Consider the following 24,678-nt stretch of genomic DNA (forward strand, 5'->3'; position numbering starts at 1 on the left):
GCACAAAACTAAAAATCTCAGAAAAATTCTCGGCTAGTAATCGTGTGTCCGATCAAAAATATGTACCTGCAACAGCGCATTTGTGGAACAATTATAGTGATTCTCGTCTAGAAACCATGAGTCAGAGCTCAGTAAAGCTTTGTTTATTCACCTCGCTGCTTTTTTTTTTAATAAAGAACACGATTGCACAGAACACTTGTGTGACATCTAGCAAAAACAACTGCAAAACAGCTCACTTTCTACAAAAAAAAACGTTCAAAATAATTTCTTAAACATTTTCTTCCGTCATTGGTGCTTGAAAAATAATGAATCATGAAATTGAGAATAGCTACTTGTTTTAAGAGAAATTCAAAAAAATTCCAATGCTATCTAGTAAACACAGCATTGAAATACTAGATTTTAATCAAAATCCAAATCCAAACAAGGATAGCCGGTTACTGTGCAAGTAGTACAGAATGTTCCGACCAGTTTTTAAAAAATACAACTAAGTTTTTTCAAATTATTGTCGTTTTTTTTTCGGCGTGGTGTGATAAAAGGAGCTGAACAAAAAAAAAACTGGGGATTAGGTATATTCGACAGCTACACTACAATGAGCAAATTGAAAAACAATTTTTGAGGAAAAATTTCTAGAAAAACGAAAAAAAAAAATAAAAAAATTGCAGTTGCTTCAAAATTTTGATTCCAAAAAGGCGTTTAAATACTCAAAGTAAACTAACGTTACCCAAGTAAAACTTCAACTTTACTTTTTAAATTAAGCTATTGTAAGCTTTTAAGCAATAATAAGACTGCTCGCTCGCTTTATTCGCTCGAAATAAGACGAAAAATCAAAAATTTCAAACCTGTTTTTCTCGACACTTTTCTCGAATCACTTTTCTCGAATCTTTAATATATATATCACTTAACCCAGTCCGATCATTATTTGGGGTACCTGATTTTGCGTTAAAAAAACAAACACGCCCGAATACAAAGTTCCTCCCCATTTTCAATGGCCGGAACAACCACGGCTGAAAGGACTTTAAAACGATACCACCCTGAACCCAGTACGAGCTTTCTGTGATGTAGTTTTTTTTGACACGACTAAGCATTTTTACATTTCCTAGAAAACATTTCGATCGGAAAATATTTCGATTGATAATAAAGTTAAACGCTGCTGCAAAATCTAACGCAGTCAGATTAATTTGGTTCAGTGACGTAAAATGAGAGATCATTACGAGACAGATCGAAAAATTACACACTCACAGGCAATAATATGAATTCTACTTGCAGAAACTTATCAAAATACGAATGCGATGAGTGGAACGATGCAAAAAAAATTGAAGGACTAGGATGAGTCAAATAGGACCCTTTCGAATATTTTTTTCAACAATAAGTTCAAAACTTGCAAGCTGTTTAAAAAAAAAATAAAGGAAAACAGTTAACGCAAGCCCTAAGTTGGCTGAAATTTTACGAAGTTATAAACTCATTTTTATTACTATGGTACTAGGGGAAACTTCTGCAAAAAACCTTCAACAGGATTATGATTTAAAAAAAAAAATGAACCAATTTAGCTTCAAACGAAGTACCAATATCTATCTACAGAAACGGAAAAAGTATACAAATAAATTTATAAAATTTAAACAACAAAGAAACTAAACTTCGATGTCCCATAGACGCGTTAACTGGTTCCACAACTACTGTAAGCAATTCAGAGTCTAAGCAACAATATACAAAGACGCTTTTATATGACAACAATGAATCTATTTTAAATATTGTTAAAATGGCTTATGAAAAAAATCTAAAAACCTGAAGCAAGCAAAAAAAAAATGACTGAAGAACAATAACTTTGTTCCTAACACGTACAAGAGAAAAAAACATAGCATACAAGACAGGGGCAAGGCTGACCTTCACACCAATTGCAATACAGAAAGCCACACCGAAACGTTAAAAAAACTGAAAAACGCCAAAAAATCAACACACGAAATTTTCCTATGTTCGTCTCATAATGAAAATCAGTTTGATGAAAACCGGTGGCGGCTCACAACAGCATACATTAACTAGCAAAAAATACCGAGCGGTAACTATGCAGACAAAACCGAGTTACATGGTCATAAAAAATCCCAGAGGAAAATGTAGAAAAATTTGTTGTAAAAATTCGATCAGCAATTAATTGAATCGATCAGCCACAAAAGATTTCAAACATTATGAGGAATAAAAACAAAAAGTTTCTCGTACCTAAGTCCAAACAAACTAAGACGCAAAAATTATAAGAAAATGCTTGCGAAAAATAGTCGTATTTCAATATTTTCGCTATCAAAAAGGTAGGTTTCAAAACGGAACACCTTAACTACATCAACCTCACAGACATTTGAACTGAGAAAGAAAAATCAAAGAGAACGAGAGGAAAACATTAACTGTACTAGAAACAAAAAACGAAAATGAACTAAATTTGTAATTTTGACAAAACAAATTCTGAAAAATACGATCAAAATGTGAATAAAAACTATCACCAACAAAGCACGCTTTAGCCCTATGTAAGCAAAACACGTAAGATGCAGCATATTTGTATATTTGCCATTTCGCACTTGCTTCGAAATACACGACTCTGCTAACAAAGTCAATAATGGAAAAGAGTACTCGGTTGCAATACCTTCGCGTATCGCAAGGATAATTAGAACTAAGGCAAAAATAAGAGATTCAAACAAATTAAGCGGCGAATGAGAACAAATTCAGTGTACAAATTTAAGTCTACTAATTTGGTGAAAAAACTGAAAGAATCATAGAATCAAGCCTTGGATCAAAAAATTTGCTAAGAGTCGGATTCGAACCATTGCCCTCGAGATTTGCATTTACAAATCTGCACCACGAAACTTTAAGAAGTTGCTAACACTAGCCACCAAAAACGCAGCTACAGGTGCCAATAAATTGTCAAGGCTAGGCAGCAGAAATGCCACCAAATATGAAAAGAACTAGTAGTCATGTAGATTAGGAGTCTTACGTCCTTTCATCTGAACCACGTTCTTTCGACGCCTTTCATGTGAACCACGCCAATCGGCAAACACAAGTCACCAATAAAGAAAAGATTTTATGCTAAGAAATTTCAACTACTAGGTTTGGAAGCTAAAACATCGAAAATTTATATCTCTGAAAATTTTGATTTCACATTTTACTTCGATTGAAAATTTCTTTTTTCACAACTTACTTCGATTGAAATTAGTTTGGAGGAAAGCACGTCCACATAGAAACTTGCCAGCATACATTATCGAATCAAACTTTACAAAGCGGTAAAAAAGCCAACAACTTTAGGTAAGCACTCAGTGAGCCAAAAAAAGATACCAAAAACTATAAAAAATGTTTTAGAATGAATATATATTATATGAAATATTTTATTGCCCTGCATACCAAATGTGAGGCGATTATGCCATTACATAAACTGAAACCTTTATAGCCGAATAAATCTGAAAAAGACGATGAAAAAAAAACTTCTAAAATAGAAGTTTGTAAATCTTGACCCAAAATAGCAACTGAGGCGAAGGTGAATACCACTTGCGATTCAGAAAGCTAACAAATTTTAGAAAAAAATGACAAATCGACAAAACACCCAAAAATTTCAAACGTTTGTGTCGAAATGAAAGTCATTTTGATTAAAACCTGTGGCGGAACATAACACCAGTATTGCACAAGGTAGAAAAACTTTTAATTGCGCTACACATTGCGCTTTATGATATTGAATAGAAAACACAGAACTCAAAGAAATTCTGAAATATTAAGTTGAGTTGACACGTAACACTTGCAAAAATAACTTGAAAAAATAACTTGAAAAAATGTGGGAAAACTACAGCAACAAAAACTTCATGGTTGCATCGGATGAAGCGCAAAAGCAGTCCTAAAAACCATTGGAAATCATTCGCCGAGCACCAACAAAGGCGACAAACTTTGGGTCAAAACCTGTTGAGCCGAAAACAATTTTGTCATTAAAAAAATCATAAAATTTTTGCTACCCATCCAAACTGATGCACAAAATCCTATACCAATATATTTTGCCCTCAAAATTACGCAAAATAAGTTGATTAAGCCGAAAAACAAATTGAATAAAAATTTTGAAAGAAAATTAAAATTGGAACAAAAGCCATGCTTCAGAAAATTAGCCAAAAAAACGTACCAGATAAAAAAGCGCTCAACACAGAGGCGAAGTTGCACTTCACATACACAAGCAAAAATATGACCGATAACGCTACTGGGAAACACTCAATCAGTAAAACTTTGATTCTCTACAAAATTTCTTAACTGACGCACGCCAATTATGAGTCTATATAATTGCATCGTGACGCGACCTAAATATGACGCATTAGCAGTAAGTACCAGTCAATATGAAAAAAAAAAGAAACTTACCAACCAACATGCCTCAATTTATAGAGCGGACGCATTTTAACTAGTATACAAAAAAAATCATATAAAACTTCCGACACTGCCCAGGTTTGAACCCTCTTATTTTTCTGCAGGTCTCCTTCCATACCTCTACGCTACAGATCCATGATATCTTGAAGCTAAAGTGCTATTTGTAATATAACAGTCTGTGTTAATATCCTTAGCATCGGCTGTACTTAATAGCTGGTTATTGATCAAAGTGAACACTTTCAAAATGAACACATTTTGTCGCAAGAATATTTGCGACTTTGGTTGGAAAAAAGAGAGTTTATACTATCACACAAGCTTTGCTTGTGTACGCAAAACGGAAAACAAACCGAAAAAAAACTAGGACGAAAACCACACACCCGAAAAAAAAACTGCACAGTTTTTTTTTTAAAATTAATTAAAACCTAACTAAAATTTACCTAAAACCTACTTAAATGATGGTAGTTTTGAAATTCAAGAATTTCGGCATGTCAGAAAGGATATTAACCATTCCTACTAAAGTGACCATTCTGTGAACAAAGTTATTTACCAGGAAAAAGTCTACTACGCGATTGCAATACCCTTGCTTATCGCAAGGGTAAAAACAAGTTTCGAATAGATGGGTTGTTCAAAAAACAAGCGAGCTAAAATTATGCCTGTTGGTGAATAGGTCTGTTCAGCAAGAGTTTTAATTTGAGCATGTTTGTATTTTAAATCCAGTGATGCTTGGTGACGTTCTGTGAAGTTCTTCTGAGCTGTTAAGTTCTTTTGAGCTGTAAATCACGTGAAGTTCTTTTGAGCAGATGAGTCCGGTGAACTAACTTGTCTACAGGAAAAAAAAACAAGTAACAAGTTGCCGTTCCTAAGATAATTGCAACGGTGAAAAAGTCATCCGTTTTTTTCGATATATTTTTAAAATTTCAACGGTAAAAATAGCCAACTGACAGTTACAAAAGAGTAATGAACGCAAAGAAACAAAAAATTGTTTTTTTTTTGAAAATATTTCGACCTTCGACTTTCAAAGAAAAAAATAGATGGCCTTAAACCTCTTTGAATTTCTAGAAAAATTCATTATTGACAATTTGTTCAGGAAATTGACCCAATTTGTGAAAATTGGATCAATACGTAAACATTTTATTTCGATGTGAAATCTGATAATTCAATTTCACCTTCTAAACTAGAAGTCGATCACGTTTTTCATGACCTTAACACTTTTGCTGTTCGATAGTGCAGTTTGCCTTCCTTTTAATAATAAAAACGCATTGAACTTAGAAAGTCAAACCGCGGAAAATTAAGATTAAGCGCACACAAATTTTAGACTTTTTCCTAAAAAAAAAAAAAAAAATTCACCATTTGCTATATAAGTTTTCACTACGTTCATTACTCTTAATAAGATCGCAACGGTAAAAATAGCCATCCATTTTTTTAATGTTTTTTTTTTCTAATTGTTCTTTAAAAGGTTCTTTTTTAAAATTAGTCATCCGTTTTTTAATGTTAGGTCAAAGCGATTTCTATCCTAACAGGGAGCTATTCGTAATTCCACCGGGAAGCTAAATCAAAGGCCTTATATTTAACCTACCCCCAAAAAGAGAGAGCACTAAGCTAGTAAACCGTTCTTTGCTTTTATTGGTTATTCAAAAACGACTTATCAGAGCCCTCGGTGCCATTGCCACATGAACCGATTAGTCTTGTTGTTCCGAACATGTCACTGAAGTGACTGGAAGGAGCTCTGGCGTAGGGAGGGTGCTTCTGCCCAATTTAAAGTGATCAAGCAAACTTCTTAGGGTGCCAACTGAGTTATCATAAAAAGGATTTCTTAGCCGTGAATTGTATTCTAAAGAATAAACAAACTGTCGAGAAAAATAAGTCTGAATATTTTCGGATTTCAGACCAATTAAGAGCTCACTGGCTCAATAAGGTTTCCTTCAAAACGTTATTTAACGTTATTTAAGCTGGTATTAAATAGCTCAAAAAATTTATGAGCGCCCCGTCCCTACCCTTAAAAATTTAGCGCTGCTTCCCTACCCGTAAAAAAGCGCCCCCAAAAAATAGAAAATTTTTTAATTTCAATTTTGTTTCTGCGAAGATAAATGTGATCGGAACCTTGTGTGCACAGCAACCGGCTTTCCTTGTGTAGGTTTGCTTTAGCTGTCTCATAACGCTCCCATCGATAAGTCTAAAAACGTAGCAGGGAAAAATAAATTTACAAATAAAGAGACACTTAAACTACTAAATCCAAATGCAAATAGAACAGAAAATCCAATTAATTCAAAGATTAACGTCCAAATTCTAGCAAAAAAAAACTATTTAAAACTAGCTTAAACACAACCACATTAAACATAAGAAAAAAGTACGCACATTTTAGCTACATTAAAATAGAATAATATAACAGCTTACTCGGCTGACAAGAATATTCTCAGCCCATCGGTGTTTTGTATCCAGCAATTACACGTAAGAAAGTCCCATTGTGATTTGAAATGTGATATTGCCAGATTTTCATATCGATGAATGAAACATCAGATGATACCGCGCAGTTTATGATCAACGAAGACGCGTACTTCTTTGTTTATTGGGCAATTTATACTTTTTAGGATTGAACCAGGGTAACGAGAAGGGTTCACATTTAATTTCACTCACATTAGCACCAAATCCAGATACGGGAACAAAATCTGAAACCTCGATTTGCTCTATTTCATCTACATTGTGAACAAAAGTCTGTTCGGGTACCGCAATTCCCAAAATATCATAGGCGGACACTTTCTGCCTCTTCATCAGTTGTTCATGCAGCTCTAACTGTCTGTCCCTGTTGTCAGCCCATTTTTTTCGCAACTTTTCCTGACTCTCAAACGACTCATGGCGCTCTTGACAATCTTTAATCCGCATATCGTTATCTGAACCGTTAGGAATTTTGGTCAGAGGCGCTATTTTAATTTCCCTGTATTGACTGTGCATCGGGAAAAGAGTCAACTCTTCAGGCTTATAGAAATTTCTCAATTGCCATAATCCAGGGTTTTTGATATCACGCTGTGGGTAATCGAATGCTGTTTTCATCACCTTGTCTTTAGATACAGAAAATTTTCCATACTTGCAAACACTTTCGTCGCGTTTGGGTGGAAAACAAGTTGATAAAATTGCAGGTGCCGATATGGGCGGAGTCTCTAATTGTCTTCCACCGTCATCAGGGGTAGTTGGTAATATACTAATAGGCTTACATTCCGGTGGTTCATTTTTAATAGCAATAAACCGAGAGCCCCTTTGACCTTGGCTTTGACCGTCTCTCACGTCTCGAAGAATACCTAGACTGCTATCATCTGATTTCGGGAGGTCTATAGTTGAGGCATCTGTTAGATTTTCTGTGCCATCGCTTCCAATACTACTGTCCTGCATTACTACAGCTTCGTCTTTAATATCTAATTGATTCTTTTTGGAAGCACCGTTTCGGATTTTTGGTTTTCGACCTCGCCTTTTCTTCTCGACCGTCGGCGTGGATTTTGATGACTGCTCATTGTCACTCGTCAGCTCTTTAGCGAACTCGCTGAAACGTTGCGGTGGCGTGCTGAACACAATTTCAGAATCAGTACTTTCAAATGAAGCTAATCGCATTTTAAGCTTTGAAATTTCTATCCAATTCTCCTGATTTTTCCTTTTCAGGGCCTCGATTTCAATTCGCTTTTCCTCGTTGAGACGTTTCAGAATTTCAATTTCTGCATCTTTCTCTTCTAGAAGTCTGGCAGCACTTGCTGGATCTAATTGCACGTCATTTTGATTCATGTCAGTCATTACAAAACTATTAGATGTATCACTCATAGTCGAATAGGAGGACAAGTTATTGAATTCATCATTAACACCCACACCTCCAATACACATTGGATTCGGTATAAGTTCTACCGACAGACTTGGTCTGTTTTTATTTTGTTTTGGGCTGCTCAAAACCAAACTTGAAGCATATTTCTCAATGTCCGTTTTCTTTAGGACGACTTGAATTTTAGTCGGAGTTATTATGCTGTTTCGAGCCGCTTCCAGATCGGTATTTTGGGGGCATGTAGTTTGAACTGGTTTTCTTTTTCCGACTTCTACCAACAGTTGTCCACTGCTTTGAGAGTGGGACCTCTTCCGATGAGAGGCAGCATGTCGTGACTTGGTCATTATATTCAGCCTCAACAGGTCAAATTTTTGTTAGAAATGTCGTTAAAAATAGCATGAAAACCTGAAAGCAAAATACTGTTAAACGAACAAAAAACTGTGAAATTAGCACAACAAACCAAAATCCTAACTGAGATTTTCTGGCTACAAAATCGAATTTCTAGAAAAACTAAACATTCATTTACACGGAACAGAAGCTTAATTAGAAAACGGCGAGTGCACAACCCCATTCCTTCTTTTAGAGGCTCCTGAAAACGGGCTGCAAAATTCCACGGAGCTCTCGCAATGAGATTTCATTTAGTTGTAAATGTACTGAGTTTTACAGTGAATCTATGGAATCTATATTGCAACCAATTTATTGTTCCGACTTTCGAAGAGAAGGACGGAATAATTGTAATCAAGGTGCTTTTTCGCCTTTCAAATTTCGACTTTTTAACTGCCTATTTTTGAGGAATTTTTTTATATCATCCGATAACTATTGTTGAGCTCAAATTGCAAGGCGTCACCTGTGATCATTATTTAAAGTTTTGGGGGTTTAAAGATTGCCAATTCGGGACAGTTAACGCGCGATAACCTTCGCGCTATTAACGCGTGAGCGGTGACTTAATCCCTCTTAGAAAGCGTTCCCATTTGGACGGAGGCATGATTTTTGGACTATTTAAAACTTTGCTATAAGCAAAACGGAGCATATACAAAACAGTCCAATAAAAAATAGTCCAAAAAATCATGAAATGAAGGAAAACCTTAGTTGTTCTCTACTAAAATAAGTGAAGAGTGAAAACTTAAGAGATTTAAGAATTTTCCCAAAGACATAACCTTTTTCGTACCAAAAGGAGTAGCCTCTTGTGCAGGAAAAAATCGCCCAACCGCTTTTTTCGATTGAAATTTTCATCTCATATTTGATAAAGCTGTTTTTTAAGAAAATCTAAATTATTAAGAAAATCCGTAATTTTTTTTCAGCTAAAAGCAGGTCGTGGCCGGTAAATTAGAGAAGGCTCACAAAATCGTTTTTTTTCGCTTGAACACTTTAGCTGTGAATGGCACGGTAATTTTCGAGCAGAGCTTAAAAAAATCTCCAAAGGCCAAAATTTCAAAACTTTCTCTTGTTTGAAGGCCGTAACTTTTTTATATAAGAACTGGGCGTAGAAAATTATAACGGTAGCTCTAACACTCTATTTTGTCAATTAAACCTATGATATCAGATTTGGCAAAAGAGTTATCAAGAAAATTCCAAAAATGAGTCAACAAATCAGAAATTCGACAATTCCAAGAATCATCGCTTTTTTGGTTAAAAAACAATTTGGCGTAGCCGCGTAGGTAGAAAAACTTTGAAGAAACGCTAATGCAGGGAGTTTTCAATTACTCATTATCTCCATCCAACCCTCAACTGCAGGTTTGTGAATTTAGTTTTCACCAAAAATTTTTAATTCAAAAACGGATCAAATATTAGACTATTCCGAGGGCCATAACAATGTGTGAAAAAAAGTTCCCCTCGCTGATGGAGGGGAATTTTTCAAATCCGTTCTATTCATTGGAACCAAAATCTCAGATTTGGTAGCTTAGTTTCTGAGAACACGAAAAAAAAAACTCGGTCAAATATTCACCCCACAGACTTTTTCGAAGGCTGTAGGCAAAGGGGTAAAGCGAAAGAAGACTAGGGTAGAATGCAGGCACACAATACTGTAGGAGGTCTTTCTCTGGAAACCCCTTTTCTGAAATCGGTGAAGTTTTTGAGAAACTAAAATTTTCCAAAGCTTCTATAAAAAAAACCCAATACCATACACTTTCATAATACCTGTTTTATCCGAACAGAAACTCTGGGCAAAAATGCCAAGCAAGACATTTGAAATTCAAATTTGCGACTGAACAAAACGTACGAAGCGGAAACAAAGCCGACAATCTTTGAGCAGACACCATTTGAGCCAAAAAAAACTGATTTTATAGAAAAAAAAAACTTTTCAAGTTTCAAGTCCCCCCTGGAACTACGGTTGCTGAAATGAAAAAGGATGAAAAACAATGATTCGAAAAACAAATTCAAAAATATCAAAAATAATATCAGCCATTTTTATAACGCTTGTCTCGGGTGAAGAAAAACACATCAAGGAACTCAATTGTCGAGATTAAATAGGTACTAGCGTGTAACGCACTTTCGGTGTTTCGAAACTTTAACAACTCAAAAAAAAACGCAGATATTGGAAATAAAATCTGCATCCTTTGAGTGTACTCTGAGAGAACCCAATTACAGTGTTGGTTATTTCAAATTTTGCAAGTTTTTTCTTATTCAAGTTTCTTTAATTCAAACTTTGAAAAACCGTACAATTTTGTGAAGCTTTATAAATATAAGTTCTTTGAAAAATTTTAAAACGACATAAAAACCTTCACATCTCGGAAATCAAAAGCCATTGAGCAGCCGCATTTGAACGCAAGATTTGCAATTCTTGAGGGTAATCTCACAGTACCCAATTACAAAGTTGGGAATTTCAAATTTTAAGAAACTTCAAAAATAAATTTTCTAAAAAAAATTTTAGAAAAAAAACAGAAAAAAACCCAATATCTCAAAAAAAAAGATTAGAGCAGTCATATTCGGAGACAAGATTCGCAACCCCTGATGGTATTATGACAGCCCCGACCTAGAGGGTTGGGACTTTCGAAATTTGAAAACAAAAATAATTTTAAGTTATCTGAAAATTATTTATGAAAAAAAAAACACAAAAAACTTCATTTCTCGAAAACTACAAGGACTTAAACAACTATAACTGGAAACAAAATTCACAACTCCTGGAAATATCTTAAAACTTGAATAGCCTCACTATAGAGACGTTATGATCAAATTTTGCGAAAATTTTTTATATCTAAGCTCTTTGAACAATTTTAAAAAAAAGACAGAAAAAAAGGTCACATCTCGGAAACTAAGACTATTTGAGCAATCGCATTTGGATGCAAGATTGAGCGGCCACATTTGAAGCCAAGATTTGCAAGTCTTGAGGGTAATCTCACAGTACCCAATTACAAAGTTGGGAATTTCAAATTTTAAGAAACTTCAAAAATAAATTTTCTAAAAAAAATTTTTTGAAAAAAAAAAAACAGAAAAACCACATATCTCAAAAAAAAAAGATTCGAGCAGTCATATTTGGAGACAAGATTCGCAACCCCTGATGGTATTATGACAGCCCCGAACAACAGGGTTGGGACTTTCGAAATTTGAAAACAAAACTAAATTTGAGTTATCTGAAAATTGTTTATGAAAAAATCACAAAAAACTTCATTTCTCGAAAACTACAAGGATTTAAACAACTATAATTGGAAACAGAATTCACAACTACTACAAATATCTTGAAACTTGAATAGCCTCACTATAGAGACGTGAAGATCAAATTTTGTGAAAAATTTTTATATCTAAGCTCTTTGAACAATTTTAAAAAAGACAGAAAAACAAGTCACATCTCGGAAACTTAGACTATTTGAGCAGTCGCATTGGGATGCAAGATTTTCAGCTTGGAACTCGTGAGAGCATAGAAGCAGTACCCACCTACAAGGCTAGGAATTTCAACTCTTTTGAATTCTTGAAATCTAAGTTCTTAAAAACGAAAAAGAAATCATGAAACACATCATATCTCGAAAGCTACAAGGATTTGAGCAGTCATATTTTAAGGCAACGGTTGCAATTCCTGAAAATACCTTGACAGCAATCAATTACAGGGTTGAGAAAATCACTTTTTGTGATTATTTTTGACATTAATATTTCAGACGATTTTCGAAAAATCCAAAAAAAAATCGTCGTATCTCGTAAGCTAAAAGGATTTTGGTGTTCAACATTGGAGGCCATATCCGCAAGCCCTGGGGGAACTCTGACAGTATCTCACTACTGGGTTTCTATCTTCAAAATTGACGAAATAGTCCTTGAAATCAAACGGGAAAATTAGAGAAAATAATCTTAACCGTTGCAAGATACGATTTAGCTTAAGCGTGAAAAAATTCTTTCGCTAAACATGCAAAAACAATAAGCTGAAAAAGCCTAAGCATGGCGAGATAGCAAAGCCCGCATTTAAACATCTAATAGATTACAATTTTACTCGGATGAAAGACCACAGAGCCTAAAAGACTATGATGAATTTTGAGCTATGAAAACTTTAACTATACTTTACACCCCCACCGAATCAAAACCGCATCAAACCATGAGGCAACTAAACCAATATAACACAAGTCGAAAGACTTTAGCCAGAAGGGGAAAACATTTTCCGAGTCTGGAACTATCTATTTAAAACAAACGAGTCTCTACCACCTCCTCTACGCTATCAGAGCACGGGAAAACACTATAATTACAAGCAAATGAATCAACAAAGCATAACAAAACAAAATCCACAAAAACTAGCAAGTAGCACAGAAAACTCCGACCACAAAATTGAAGTAAAGAAACTCGAAAACCAGGAAACTAGGCATAGCAGACTGCTGATCGAGTAGCACAGAATGCTCCGACTACAGCAACTGAAACTGAGCAACTCAAAAATTTCAAAATCCAAATTTTCTTAGTTTTTTTTCTTTGAAAAGTGCAATTGAAATCGGTAAAAAGCTGCAACTCCTCGAGATCACAACAGCTAAATTGTTGAAATTGCTAAAGGATTGAATTGAGAGAGAGAAAATCAAACCAGTTTTTTTAAAATGATTACACTTTTTTTTATGTCTTTTCATAGGTTGCACCAATGCAGAAATTGAAGCTTTTCCCTAAATCAAATGCGGACTATTTTAGCAAGCCTATACGAAAGACAGTTTTCACGAAATAAATTATATAAGCTTTAGATGTTTGATTAAGAAAATAGTACAAAACAAATCGAAAGTCCTGTATAAACGAAACAAAGTTAACAAGATCGTTTGTCGAGCAAAAAGTTCATGAATTGATTTCTGGACTCGAGACAAAATATTAAATAAAAAAAAACAGTTAAACGCCCAAAAACTTATGGCGTTCCAAGTGTAGTTGTAGACGGAAAAAAAGATAAGCGACCCAACTGCAATAGTTAACTCTTTTAATGAGCAATTCACAGCTGTGGGAACAGGGATTGCAGATAACACCCCATGTTAATTCTCATTAATTCCATGTCAGTTATAGACAAATTTAGTTTGGAAAATTCTAAAAGCGTCTTCTGTTGTTATAACCTCATATCTATTTTACTTAGTAAACTTTCCTTTCAAATCCGGTAAATATCCAAACGTTTTAAATTTGCCAAAACTCTACCACTTCATAACGGAGAAAGCAAATTAAATCTTAGCAACTACCGCCAAACTGCTCTTTTCAATCATTAGGTAAAGTTTTTGAAAAGGTTAAAAACCCAGGTTATACAACTATTTCAATAGAATCAATTTGCTCTTTTGTTAACAATTTGGTTTCCGGGAGAAACTTGCGACGGTAGATCCTCTAGTAGAATCAACTAAGAATTGGTTGGTTTGAAAAATATATTGGGTTTCTTTTGTTGATTTGAGGAAAGCGTTCGATACCTGCGATAACAAAATTCTCTTTGATGAACTTAAACTTCAGAGGACTTTGTCTCCAGGTTGTAAAGCTACTTTTCTGAAAGATAACAAAGTGTTGAAGTGAACAATGTTTCTTCCAATTAGACACCTTTAGGAAATTTAGGAATAAACAACAATTGGTAAATTCTCAACCCTATAGTGGGGTGCTGTCAGGGTACAATCAGGTGCTGCAAACTTTCTCTCCAAATGTGACTGCTCAAATTCCTTTAATTTCCGAGATGTGGCTTTTTTTATTACTTTTTCATTTTTATTTCAAAAAATGTAGATAGACACTGACAGAACTTCAAATTCTCAACTTTAAAGCGGATTCCTGTCAGTTACACATCAGCATTGCAAATCTGACCACACTAACTTTGCATGTAATTAATCGGAAAGCATAAAGCCACACTACGTATAAAGTAAGCATTTCAAAAAAATTGCGAGATGTATTGAGCTAGAAAATTTCTTGAATCGAGTTTTTATATTTGTTATGTTGTTTGAACAAAAAGCTTTTTTCGGTTCATTTGATAAATTAAAAATACATTAACTCTGTTAACCTATTACTATTCGAATGTCAAAGCACGAGCTATCAAAAAACTGTAAAGGTACCCCAAAATGGGCACCAGTATTTGCAACTTAGGTTAGAAAAAAAGAAGTTTCGTAATATTACAATACGCTGCTCCCTCAAATCATTTGGGTTTTTAAGATATGGCATTTTTTTATATAAAGTACAAACCCCTGATAGATGAGTTTAGGTTATCTTCACGATTGCATTAAGGTCACTAAAATATCGCCCTTTTAGTACATGTTTAAGAAGCTATTTTTAAGTTCAACAATATATTTGAAGCACCTTATGGCGAGTCATGCGCTAGTTCTAAATAAAAAATTTAGTGCATTAATATGGATACCACAATGGATTCCTTTGAATCAATGAAAATCGTTCGGTGAAAAACAAGCTAATGCGTAGTTCATCACTTTCAGAGGGGTGTTCGGAACAAAATAAAGCACTTATAAAATAGCATAATCTATAGCCGTTTTTATGAAAATTACTTTTCTGAAAAAAATCAGTCAGCTCGATTCATCTTTTCGCAGTACTTTTAAGACAATAATTTTTAATTTCAAATTTATAATACGAAACTCATCGAATTAAAAAACAAAAAATAAATGTGGTAATTTGCCGGTTTCGTCGCCAATTTAATCTTCCTGTAGCCCTCTCGATCCCAAACTGAGCGTGACTCTTCTGAGAGATGGCTGCAAGTGAGGCTGCTCATTATTCAGTCGATCTACAATACTCGTCAGTTTGTGGAATTTATCCGTCTGTTTTTGTGTCTCTGCATTCAAACCAGCTTCCGTTTTGCACAGCATAGCATACTTGCCGTTTTTCAGAGCTTCGAAGTTCTTCGATTTCTGCTGAAGGGCCAACAAATCGGCCATATTTCTCTGCCTGTCTTCGAGTAATTTTTCATACTCGGCGTCCAATTCCGAGGACTGTTCTTGCATCATTTCCAAGCTCTGGCGCTTCTCACTGAGCGCATTTTGGAGCTCTACTTGCTCCGACCGCAGTTGGTTGATCTCAGCATCAGCTTTGTCCGCGTCTTGTAATGACTGTTTAATCTTCTTCTTCGTCTCAATCATCTGTTTTTGCATTTGCCCTTCAGTTACAACTGGTCTCTTCATTTTCTGAAGTGCCTCGCCTCTAGTTACAATAGTATCTCGTCTCGACACTGCCTTTTCCATATCTTGAATCATATTTTCCTGTTGTCTCAGCAACTGCGCGAATCGAACCTCCATTCGATGAATCTCAGACTTCATTTGTTTGATTTCCCCTTGACCAGCCTCGCTGTCAACGGCCGCTCGCGTCTCTCTCAAAATCTGGGTTTTCTTCTCCCAGAGCATAATTTGTCGTTCCGCCTCGACCAAACTGTTCAACAATCGCTCCTTTTCTTCCTGCTGAGAGTCAACTGTGTTTTGCATTTCTTGACTTTGGCCCATCAAGTCCTGCAAAGTGGCTCTGAACTCCTTATTTGCCAGCTCATTTTCTTTCTCCAAATCGTATTCCGTCTTTTTGTTGTCATTTACAAGTACGTTCAGCTTCACCATGTCTTTCTGCAGTTGTCCAATGCGTCGCTCCAGCTCTCCGATTTCTTTTTCCTCGCCTGAAATCTCGTTTTCTTTCCTCAGTTTGCGCTGTTCTAAGACCAGCAGTTGCTTTTTCAACAAATCGACGTTCTGCGTTTGCAAATCGCGAGCTTGCGACAATTTCACTAACTCTGTTTGCTCTTTCAGCCAAAACTGTTGCATTCCAGTGATTTCTTGGTTTTTCAGATTGATAGCTTTGTTCAGTGACTTGATCTCGAACTCTTGAGGACTGATTTCTTCTCCGCCTCTTTCTAACTTGAGCTGATCAATTTTTTTGTTCAGCTGGTCTATCTGTCCCTGCTTTCTTTCGATAACGGCGTTTCTTTTATGAATTTCTGCCTCGCTTTTCTCGGCAATTTCATGTTTCTTGGAAATATCTGAGTTCAAATCTGTTACCGTTTGCTCTAGGCGTTTTAGCCTGCCAGCTAAGTTAGTCATTGTCAAAGTATCTCGCGCTATTTCGTTTTCAATATTGGAGACTTGATTAGCCATTTCGTGCGCCTTCTCTTTTAGCTTGTTGGTAAGTTTCTTCGTATACTGTTTAGCTTTTTCCATCGTCAACTGACTTCGCAGAGTTTCTTCAATTTGCTCCTCAACTTTCATCTTTTCCTGATTTTCTTTCTCAATATTTTTCCTCAAAACTTCGATTTCGTTTTGTTCAATTTTCTGCTCATTCTGTGCTTTGTCTAACTGAGTTTCAGTTTCTTGTAGAGTCCTTTGGTATGTTGCATATTGATGTTTTAGAGCTTCGAATTTGTTTTGCGCTATTTGCAATTGCTTTTTAATTGTCGCTAGTTCAGTGTCTCTTTGGTTTGAAATCAACGTTAGCTTTTCGTTTTCTTCTTGAGACTTGGCAATCGACTTTTTGTATGCTTCAATTTCTTGGTCCAAAGTTAATAGCCTTTGTTTTTGCTGTTCAATTGCTTCGACTAGAGCGGCGTGAGCTTCGTCTCGCCTTCGCATGCCAATCAAGCTGGAGTTCCACTGCTGGTAAAGTTGCTTCTTCTCCAGATTGATCGATTCAATTTCCATCTGAGCATCGGTCAACGCCTCTTTTGCAGCCTTGGTTTCTTCGAGCTGTGCTTGATACTGGGCTTCGTACAAGGCTACTTGTTCTCTGAGTTTGTCTAGGGTTTCCACAAGTCTATCGACGAAAAGATCTTGTTTCTGCTTTTCGGTTTCCAGGTCTCCGGCGTCCTTTTCGGCTTTTTCAGCAGCCCTCTTCATAACCGCAATATCGCCCCGAACATCCTCTTTGTTTTTATTCAAGTAAAACAATTTGATGCTCGATTTGTCCAAATCCTGCTGAAGTTCCCCTGCTTTTTTCTGTTGCAGTTGCAGATTCTTCTGCGTTTCACGATAATTGTCTTGGGCCTCTTTTAGAGCATGCTCGATTTGAAGTTTCTCCTGGTGAGCCTTATTGTACTGATCATGTTTCGCCTCAAGAGACATCTGCTGTCTCGCTAGCTCCTGTTGCAAACTGTACAGTTGAATACCGATTTCTTCTCGCTCCTTCTTGCGCGCTCTTAGAGCCTCGTCAAGTTCACGATACTCAAGCGTCACTTTTTCCTGTTGTTTCGTCAACTGCTTATTCAGTGCGGCCTGGAATCGTGCCATAAGCGGGTGATCCGGATCCAGAACAACCATTTCCGACTCACCGTCAGAGTCCCCACCGTCGGCTGCCCCTCCCTCATCTTCGTCTCCGCCATTTTCTAGATCGTTTTCATCATCATTTAGAAAGTCGTCTCCGAAATCGTCAACGACTTCATTTGTCTCGAGATCGAAGTTGTCACCGGATATATCCGGGTTTTGGTCGTTCCCATTGTCAGACCTAGAAAGAAAATGAATAAAGCAACGGTGACCTAGTTTTTTTATTCGATCTTCAGACTAACAAATAATCCAACAAAACAAGAACGGCTCATGATTTTCAAATTCTACGACCTTATTTTTAACTTGGGAAGAAAAAAGAAAAAAAGTACTAACATTTTACAGGGATGATATACTCAGTCAGTATAACTCAAGGAAGGCAAGTAGTTCCGAATTTCCTCTATGTGAATATCGCTTTAATGCTGTTCTGCTACAATGCTACTTGATTCAAACGCACGTGCTCAAATTTTTCAGACCGATCGTTTTGTTTTCAACGTGTTTTGAACGCGGTAAAAACTAATGGTGTTCACTGTACATTGATTGAAAACAGGTGCAGCAGCACAGCATAAATACTTGCCAACATACGTCTACTTAGTAATTCATCATGATGATGCAATTGGTGGCTTGCAACGCGACCACGAAGTTTTTGTTTTGTTTGTATAGCATAGCAAACTTAGAAGAGTAATGGAAAGCCAGAATAAAACAAGCATAGCCGGTTACTGTGTAAGTAGCACAGAATGTTCTGACCAGTCTTCAAAATACAATTTTTGTTTTCAAATTAGTGTCGTTTTTTCAAATGATCTGAACGAAAAACTACTGCTTAGCAATATTTTATAGTCATAGTAAAATAAGCTTTTTGGAAAAATAATTTGTCAAAAAATACTAACCAAAAAAATGACTAAAAAGCCCCTCCAATTCAAAAAGTTCTTGAAATTCCAAAAAGGCGCTAAAAAATCAAAAAAGGCGCTAAAAAATCAAAAAAAAAACTAACTTTATTTGAATAAAATTAAGGTTTTACGGCTTAAATTGAAATAATATAAGCTTTTAAGCTATTAAAATAAGCTATTGTAAGCCTGCTCGCTCACATACTTCGTTGCTCGAAATTAAACGAAAAATGAGAAATTTAGACCGTTTTTTCTCGACCCTGGGGAAATGTTTTGGAAGTTTTTAAATGTCGTTCCAATCACGACTGAAAGGGCTTTAAAATGATATATATTATTCAACTCGCTTAGATGATCATTTGTGTTACCTGATTTTGCGCGGAAAACAAAAAACTAAAATGCACCCGAATACAAACTTCATCCCCATTTTTCAAATGGTCGGACAAAGAGCAACTTTTGAGGGGAAAGTATTATTCTAAATTGAATTTTCAACTACTACAATTCACAGAACACCCCTCCAAATCTCGCCAATTAGAAATTGGGCTCTACTAATCACTTGGGTTTTACTAAAGAAAACTTAAAAAAATTGTTTGCGGATAATTAATTCACTTTATTGCAATAAAACCAGAAGCAATAAATGAACACCAATAATCGACACAAACAGCATCCACTGGGATGTAGTTGTAGTCTATCTGTATCGTCGCATCTGTAGAGTATTTCTCCTTTTCCAGTTGCCCCTTCTCGATCCTCCGATAGTCTTCGAGTGTCCGATACCCTTGCCCAGTCCTCTGGACTTCTTGGTAGCGCTGGTAAGTCCTCGGCACTCTCGGTGCTTGTGCTTCGCGCTCACAATCCAGTTGATCTTGGGGTCTTTTCGGATGGACGGATGCATGGGGTCGACCATGATGACCTCATAATACTTGTACATACCGTCAGTTCCAACCCAGTATGAGTTGAGCACCCGCAGAGCTCCAGCATATTTGCCAGCTCGCTTCTCAGCAATGGACTGAAGCAAAATAAAGCGGATTTCAATCAAATAAGCAAAACTCAAACTGAACGCAATGAAACAATATAGACAAAAAACAATAAAAAAAATTCATTCTCTAAATCAATATGAACTAAAACAGAACATTTCCACATAAAATAGCAATCAAATCAAAAAACCGAGAAGGTAAGACATTGCACACCTGGTTACTCTTGGCTAGTTTAAGCTCGTGCACTCCAGCGTTTGTAGGCTTGCCCATTGTCTGCCCTTTAGCTACATGTCTGACGAAACCTCCCCTTCGCACTCTGGACCGGTAGATGACGAAACCTTGCTTCGCTCTGTAGCCCAACATCCTGGCCTTGTCTGGGCGGGAGGAGTGGGGCACTCGGTGGACTGCCTTCAATTGTCTGTACTGCCAGGCTCTCATTCTCAGAATGTAGCGCATAGTCTCACTCTGCTTCTTGCGCCACAAAAGCTTCATGTATTCAGCAGCTCCCATTTTAGATATCACGTGGATCTGAAAATTGAAACATTTGTTAATAACTCACTTTTACAGTGGCAATGCAAATTTACAATAGTTCTTATCTTAGCTGAACAATTTGTATGTTAATTTTCATTCAGTGCTAATTCTATAAATTCGGCCCGCGACTGCAAAAATAGGCAAGATTATGATGAAAATAGCTTTTTACAAGATTTATTTTTTTGATTCGTTAGTAACAAAGTTTATTACAATATACGAAATTCAAGTTTAGCATAAACTCTGGCATCTAACTAATGATAATAATGCGCATTATTCTAAGATGAGGACTGATACAGTTCGGCTTTGATCAACAGAGCCGAAACAAAAGTCGCATTCTTTTCCTTAGTCATCCATTCGTGTTCCGTCAGTGGGATATCTTCGTCGAAGACAAGCGTCGGATCCGGAGGAATGCTAGTTGTATATGAGTCCGGTTTGATCCAAACTTGCAGAGCCACTTTGACCTTATAACTCTCTCCCCTTTCACCCAGTTTGAATTTCAATTCACGACAAAATGCCGTTTGAGAACAATATTTAACTGTGGGAGACAACATGATCATGCTCTCGAACTTCTCTCGAAGTTTCTGGTCACCAAAATCTGCTAAGGGAAAAGATTTCGCAAAGTTTATATCACCTTTCGGCAATTTAAGTTCAGTCGAATCTAGAATTTTACGGAGACATTCAACTTGTGGGCAGTGATAGGCAATGTGCCATGTAGATTTGTTAGGTTTGAGACCTTTGGGCGACTTGTTGAGAAGGTTGAATTTACACCATCCTGTTGGAAGCGTAAATGGTTTTGGTGGTTCACCTTGTTTGAAACACGCTTCAGTTGATCTCAACTTGCTACACGATGAACAGTAGCAACATGGCTTCTTGCCTGCATTGAGGTAAAACTTTGAGGGAACTCGAAGAATCTTTAAAACTTCTGCGCATATTCGGAGGTACCCGCAGTTTGCGATGAACTTATCAGACTTCAGCTCTTTTTGACCTTCGTTGAAATCTTTAACCGAGCAGGACTGAGTCAATGATTCGCCTTCTGGCTCACGCATGTCATCACTTATCATTTTAACTCCTGTTACGAATCCATCTAACTGAAGCACTACTGTGCAAGGAACCTTGACTCCGGCCAAAACTACACCCATTACTTTGTTATTCACAATTAGGCTCAGATTATCCTTGGAATCCAGGTAAAGTCCAAGCACACCTCCCTTCTTTAACCAGCTTTCCCGCAAATACAGGTCCCGGTTAGTACAGTTTCCATCGACAAAGGTTCCGTAAGTCGCCACCAGAGCACCTTGTTTTTTCCATTGTTTCTCAATGTCTCTGATTGCAGGTTTCTGTTCCAAGTCTTGTATCACGCCAATTGCGAAGTTATTCTTTAAACGGAAGTCAACTGTTTCAACTTGAAACACTATCAAATGACTTTGTTCTAATGTCTTATTACACGTCACGAGAGCGCTAGCACGACTTTCAATTTTGATACAGCTTTTATGATCGTTGCTGATGACAACATTGGGGTTGGAAACGAATCCCTGCTCACACTCCTCGACATTAAAACCACGCACCGGCTTTGAAATCACTGTCCTCAAACGTCGACTATTCTTTACAGACAGTTTCGAGCTCAGATGCTTTTTGGCAGATCTAGATATAGCTTCAATAGACGCAATTCTACAGTCTGAGACATCAATGAACACGTAGCAGTTTTCATTAATCGGTTCGCTTATTTCAGCGAAAACAAACTTGTTCCATGCAAACGAAATCTTATTTTCGATCGAATAGCAGACACTAAATTCCGCTTTATGAGCAACCAAACTGTCTAAATGCGGGCTGTAATTTTGTCTCGCGATATCTCCATTGATGAACACACTATTTTTGTTCCAATAACAAGAAAACCAGTTTTTGACAACTTCGGAGAATGTTAGTCCGCTCAGCAGGGGGTCGAAATTAGTAACTCCTATTTTGAAGTCAGACTCAAATAAATTTTTGACATCTGCTTTCAAGTGAATCCTGATAGTGAATAACCTGCAGTCGTTTATACTAAGAGAACTGAAGAGTAAATTTTTATGCCTATTAGTTTCTCTTTCTCGTTCGTAAACAGAAACAAGGGTCCTGTCCGAGTTAAATTCGAAGCCACAGGATGGCACAAAATTATGCGATTGGAATTCAATTATTGGATTTTCAAGCGATCGCTCCAATTCATTTTGATTAATTGGTCCCTTGTCTGGATGCAAAATTGTAACTTTGTTACACTGCCCATAGAGATCGCAGATAGCAAAACATCCCGGTGGTACATTAACACAAGCAACTCCTAAATCTTTCCCGTTTAAGAAAACATGCATTTCTCCATCCCCAGATCTCATAATTCCAACCGTGGCACCCTCGGCCAACTTATCGAAGTCGCAATTGTAATCGTTCCAAATCGTGTCGCCGTTATGTACGACAGCCGATCCCGATATCATCCAAATTGACTGGTATATCTGTGTCATAGTTTTGGGAAACGTCATTTTTTCTGGATCCTGAGGAGTGAGACCAATTTCCAGAGAACCAGACCACTGTGGTAAAAGCGAGTCAATTCTTATTTCGAAAACTTCGTTGTCTGCTAATCTTCGATTTGTCATCAAAATCGCATCACTAAACTCACTTGATGCGTCTGGTCGGCACGCTGTCAAGCTATAATCATCCAATGAACAATTCCTACCGTGCTTTGAATGGAACCTCAAAGGTCCTAAATCTTCAGGGACAAATAAATTATGGGCTACTTGCTTCTTGTACTTTACTGCCACTTCGCATGCTCGGAAAGAGAGATCTAATGAAATATTCACGTGGGTCCTTTCTGCGCCAATCGGAATTTTCCAGGTAGCTTCATTGTCTACAATTAACACCCAAGAGTCTTCGGTTATAGCACACTCAATTGTGCTTCCAATACCCATGTTATTGAAATTTAAAAAAGACACAAAGTCTAGCTGTTCCGACGACTCAGATGCCCCGTTCCGCGAGAGGCCATCCGGTGTCATGAGTATGAATTCTCGACCTGTCAACTCGTTTTTTTCCAATTCTAGTCCAACAGCTAATGGCCCTCGCGTAGATTCTTCAAATATATCGGATAGACTTGTAATTCTGAAACTCATCGGTGAGCACACTTCTTGGCCAAGATGTTTACCAAACGATGCGATACACTCATCAAGGGGCTCGGTAAGATTTCTTGTTACTAACGAGCTCGTAGGTGTGTAAAAGAGCGATTTCGATAAAGAAATGAACAATTCGTTGTCAAACTTTGAACACGTTTGATTTGTAGAATTTTCGTCATCTTCAGAATTGTACAGGACGTTGTTTATCTGATCCACTGACAAGCCCTTATTTTTCACATTTCCATCAGACAACAACTTTGTTTGAGTGATTGTGCCATTTAAATTCATAAAGGCATACATATTCACGTTTTTGAAAATGTCAGGCAGCAAAACTTCGCCCAGATCAACTGAATTGAAAAAGAAAGATACTGTTTTCTCGTCACGTATAACCAAACCAAGTGTAGCACCATTTTCCATCTCATCTACTGATTGGGGAAAGTAATCACGTTTGATGAGTACTGAATTCGAGTAAATGTCTCTTTTTGAGACATACAATTTAGGCAACTCGTTAAAACACTCAGAAATTTCCTGCTGATCTTTTTCACTAGGGCACCCAATAAATCCAAATTCAAAGCAACCATCTGCCCAGCTTTCCTTTTCTTCGATAGCGAAAACAAAACTACGGTTAGCAGTAAGTTGAGAACAGGAAAATGCGAGCGCATTGCCGTTGACATTTTCTTGGCCCAGCCTTTTCGCTACTCTCCCACTGTCCAAAATGGCAATACATGAACTTTCACTTATCATCGCACATCTCTGAAAGATATTCCGAGATTAAGCCCCGACAAAACAGATGGGTTGCATCCTTCTGACACAGGCGATGCTGAGCTTCGAACGATTTGCAATACAATAATTACAGAATAAGTTTATTGATAAACTTATTCAATAGTTTCAGATAAATTGTTGATATACTGGGACAGCCGTGGTGGTCCCCTGCAATTACTTCAAATTACTTTGACTGGATTGTTTTGCCACTGCTACCGCTCGTGGACACTAGTGGGTGGACACAGGTTGGTGGATCACATGATTGTAGTTGGAGCAAGCTCCCTCAGAAGAACCCTTGACTACCTACCCTACGATCTAAGGGTAAAGTATCGAAGATTCACTTTTACAAAATCGGGACTAAGCCTCAACCCAAACAACGTGGGTAAATTTAAAAAATTTGCAACGGTTACTTATAAACGGTTCCCTAAAGTACAGTGAAATCATTCTCTGGCACGACGTGATTAACAATAGTATCACAAAGCATCCCAAAAACTTTAAATCCCCGGAGCAGTTAACTGAAATCATCACGAATTTTCAGCATCAAATAGCTGCGATCATATACATTCGTCGAGACGGTACCCCTCACATTTTTGAAAAGTT

The 24,678-nt window shown here is 36.9% G+C and overlaps 3 protein-coding genes across 3 annotated transcripts; all 3 read right to left on the reverse strand.

Moving 5' to 3' along the window:
- Window positions 1-15,073: 15,073 nt before the first annotated feature.
- LOC134846533 (coiled-coil domain-containing protein 40-like) lies at window positions 15,074-18,355 on the reverse strand. The gene is made up of 2 exons (XM_063863913.1): window positions 18,142-18,355; window positions 15,074-17,989 (listed from the first exon to the last, which is right to left on the reverse strand). Coding segments are annotated over exons 1-2 (2,778 nt in total). The 5' UTR covers window positions 18,144-18,355; the 3' UTR covers window positions 15,074-15,213.
- A 917-nt stretch (window positions 18,356-19,272) lies between these two features.
- LOC134846534 (large ribosomal subunit protein eL15-like) lies at window positions 19,273-20,223 on the reverse strand. The gene is made up of 2 exons (XM_063863914.1): window positions 19,874-20,223; window positions 19,273-19,692 (listed from the first exon to the last, which is right to left on the reverse strand). The coding sequence occupies exons 1-2, from the start codon at window positions 20,168-20,170 to the stop codon at window positions 19,375-19,377; spliced, it is 615 nt and encodes a 204-aa protein (XP_063719984.1). The 5' UTR covers window positions 20,171-20,223; the 3' UTR covers window positions 19,273-19,374.
- Window positions 20,224-20,358: 135 nt separating this feature from the next.
- LOC134846532 (neuralized-like protein 4) lies at window positions 20,359-24,065 on the reverse strand. The gene has a single exon (XM_063863912.1). The coding sequence runs from the start codon at window positions 24,058-24,060 to the stop codon at window positions 20,467-20,469; it is 3,594 nt and encodes a 1,197-aa protein (XP_063719982.1). The 5' UTR covers window positions 24,061-24,065; the 3' UTR covers window positions 20,359-20,466.
- Between the last annotated feature and the right edge of the window lie 613 nt (window positions 24,066-24,678).

The sequence above is a fragment of the Symsagittifera roscoffensis genome, chromosome 5, assembly GCF_963678635.1.
Source record: "Symsagittifera roscoffensis chromosome 5, txSymRosc1.1, whole genome shotgun sequence".
In the NCBI taxonomy this organism is placed as follows: Eukaryota; Metazoa; Xenacoelomorpha; order Acoela; family Convolutidae; genus Symsagittifera; species Symsagittifera roscoffensis.

Excerpts from the sequence above, each read along its gene's own strand:
- LOC134846534 (XM_063863914.1), bottom strand. The coding sequence starts at position 20,170 with ATGGGAGCTGCTGAATACATGAAGCTTTTGTGGCGCAAGAAGCAGAGT. Across the intron at positions 19,693-19,873 it reads AACTAGCCAAGAGTAACCAG|TCCATTGCTGAGAAGCGAGC; the intron begins GTGTGCAATGTC and ends ATTTTGCTTCAG.
- LOC134846532 (XM_063863912.1), bottom strand. The coding sequence starts at position 24,060 with ATGATAAGTGAAAGTTCATGTATTGCCATTTTGGACAGTGGGAGAGTA.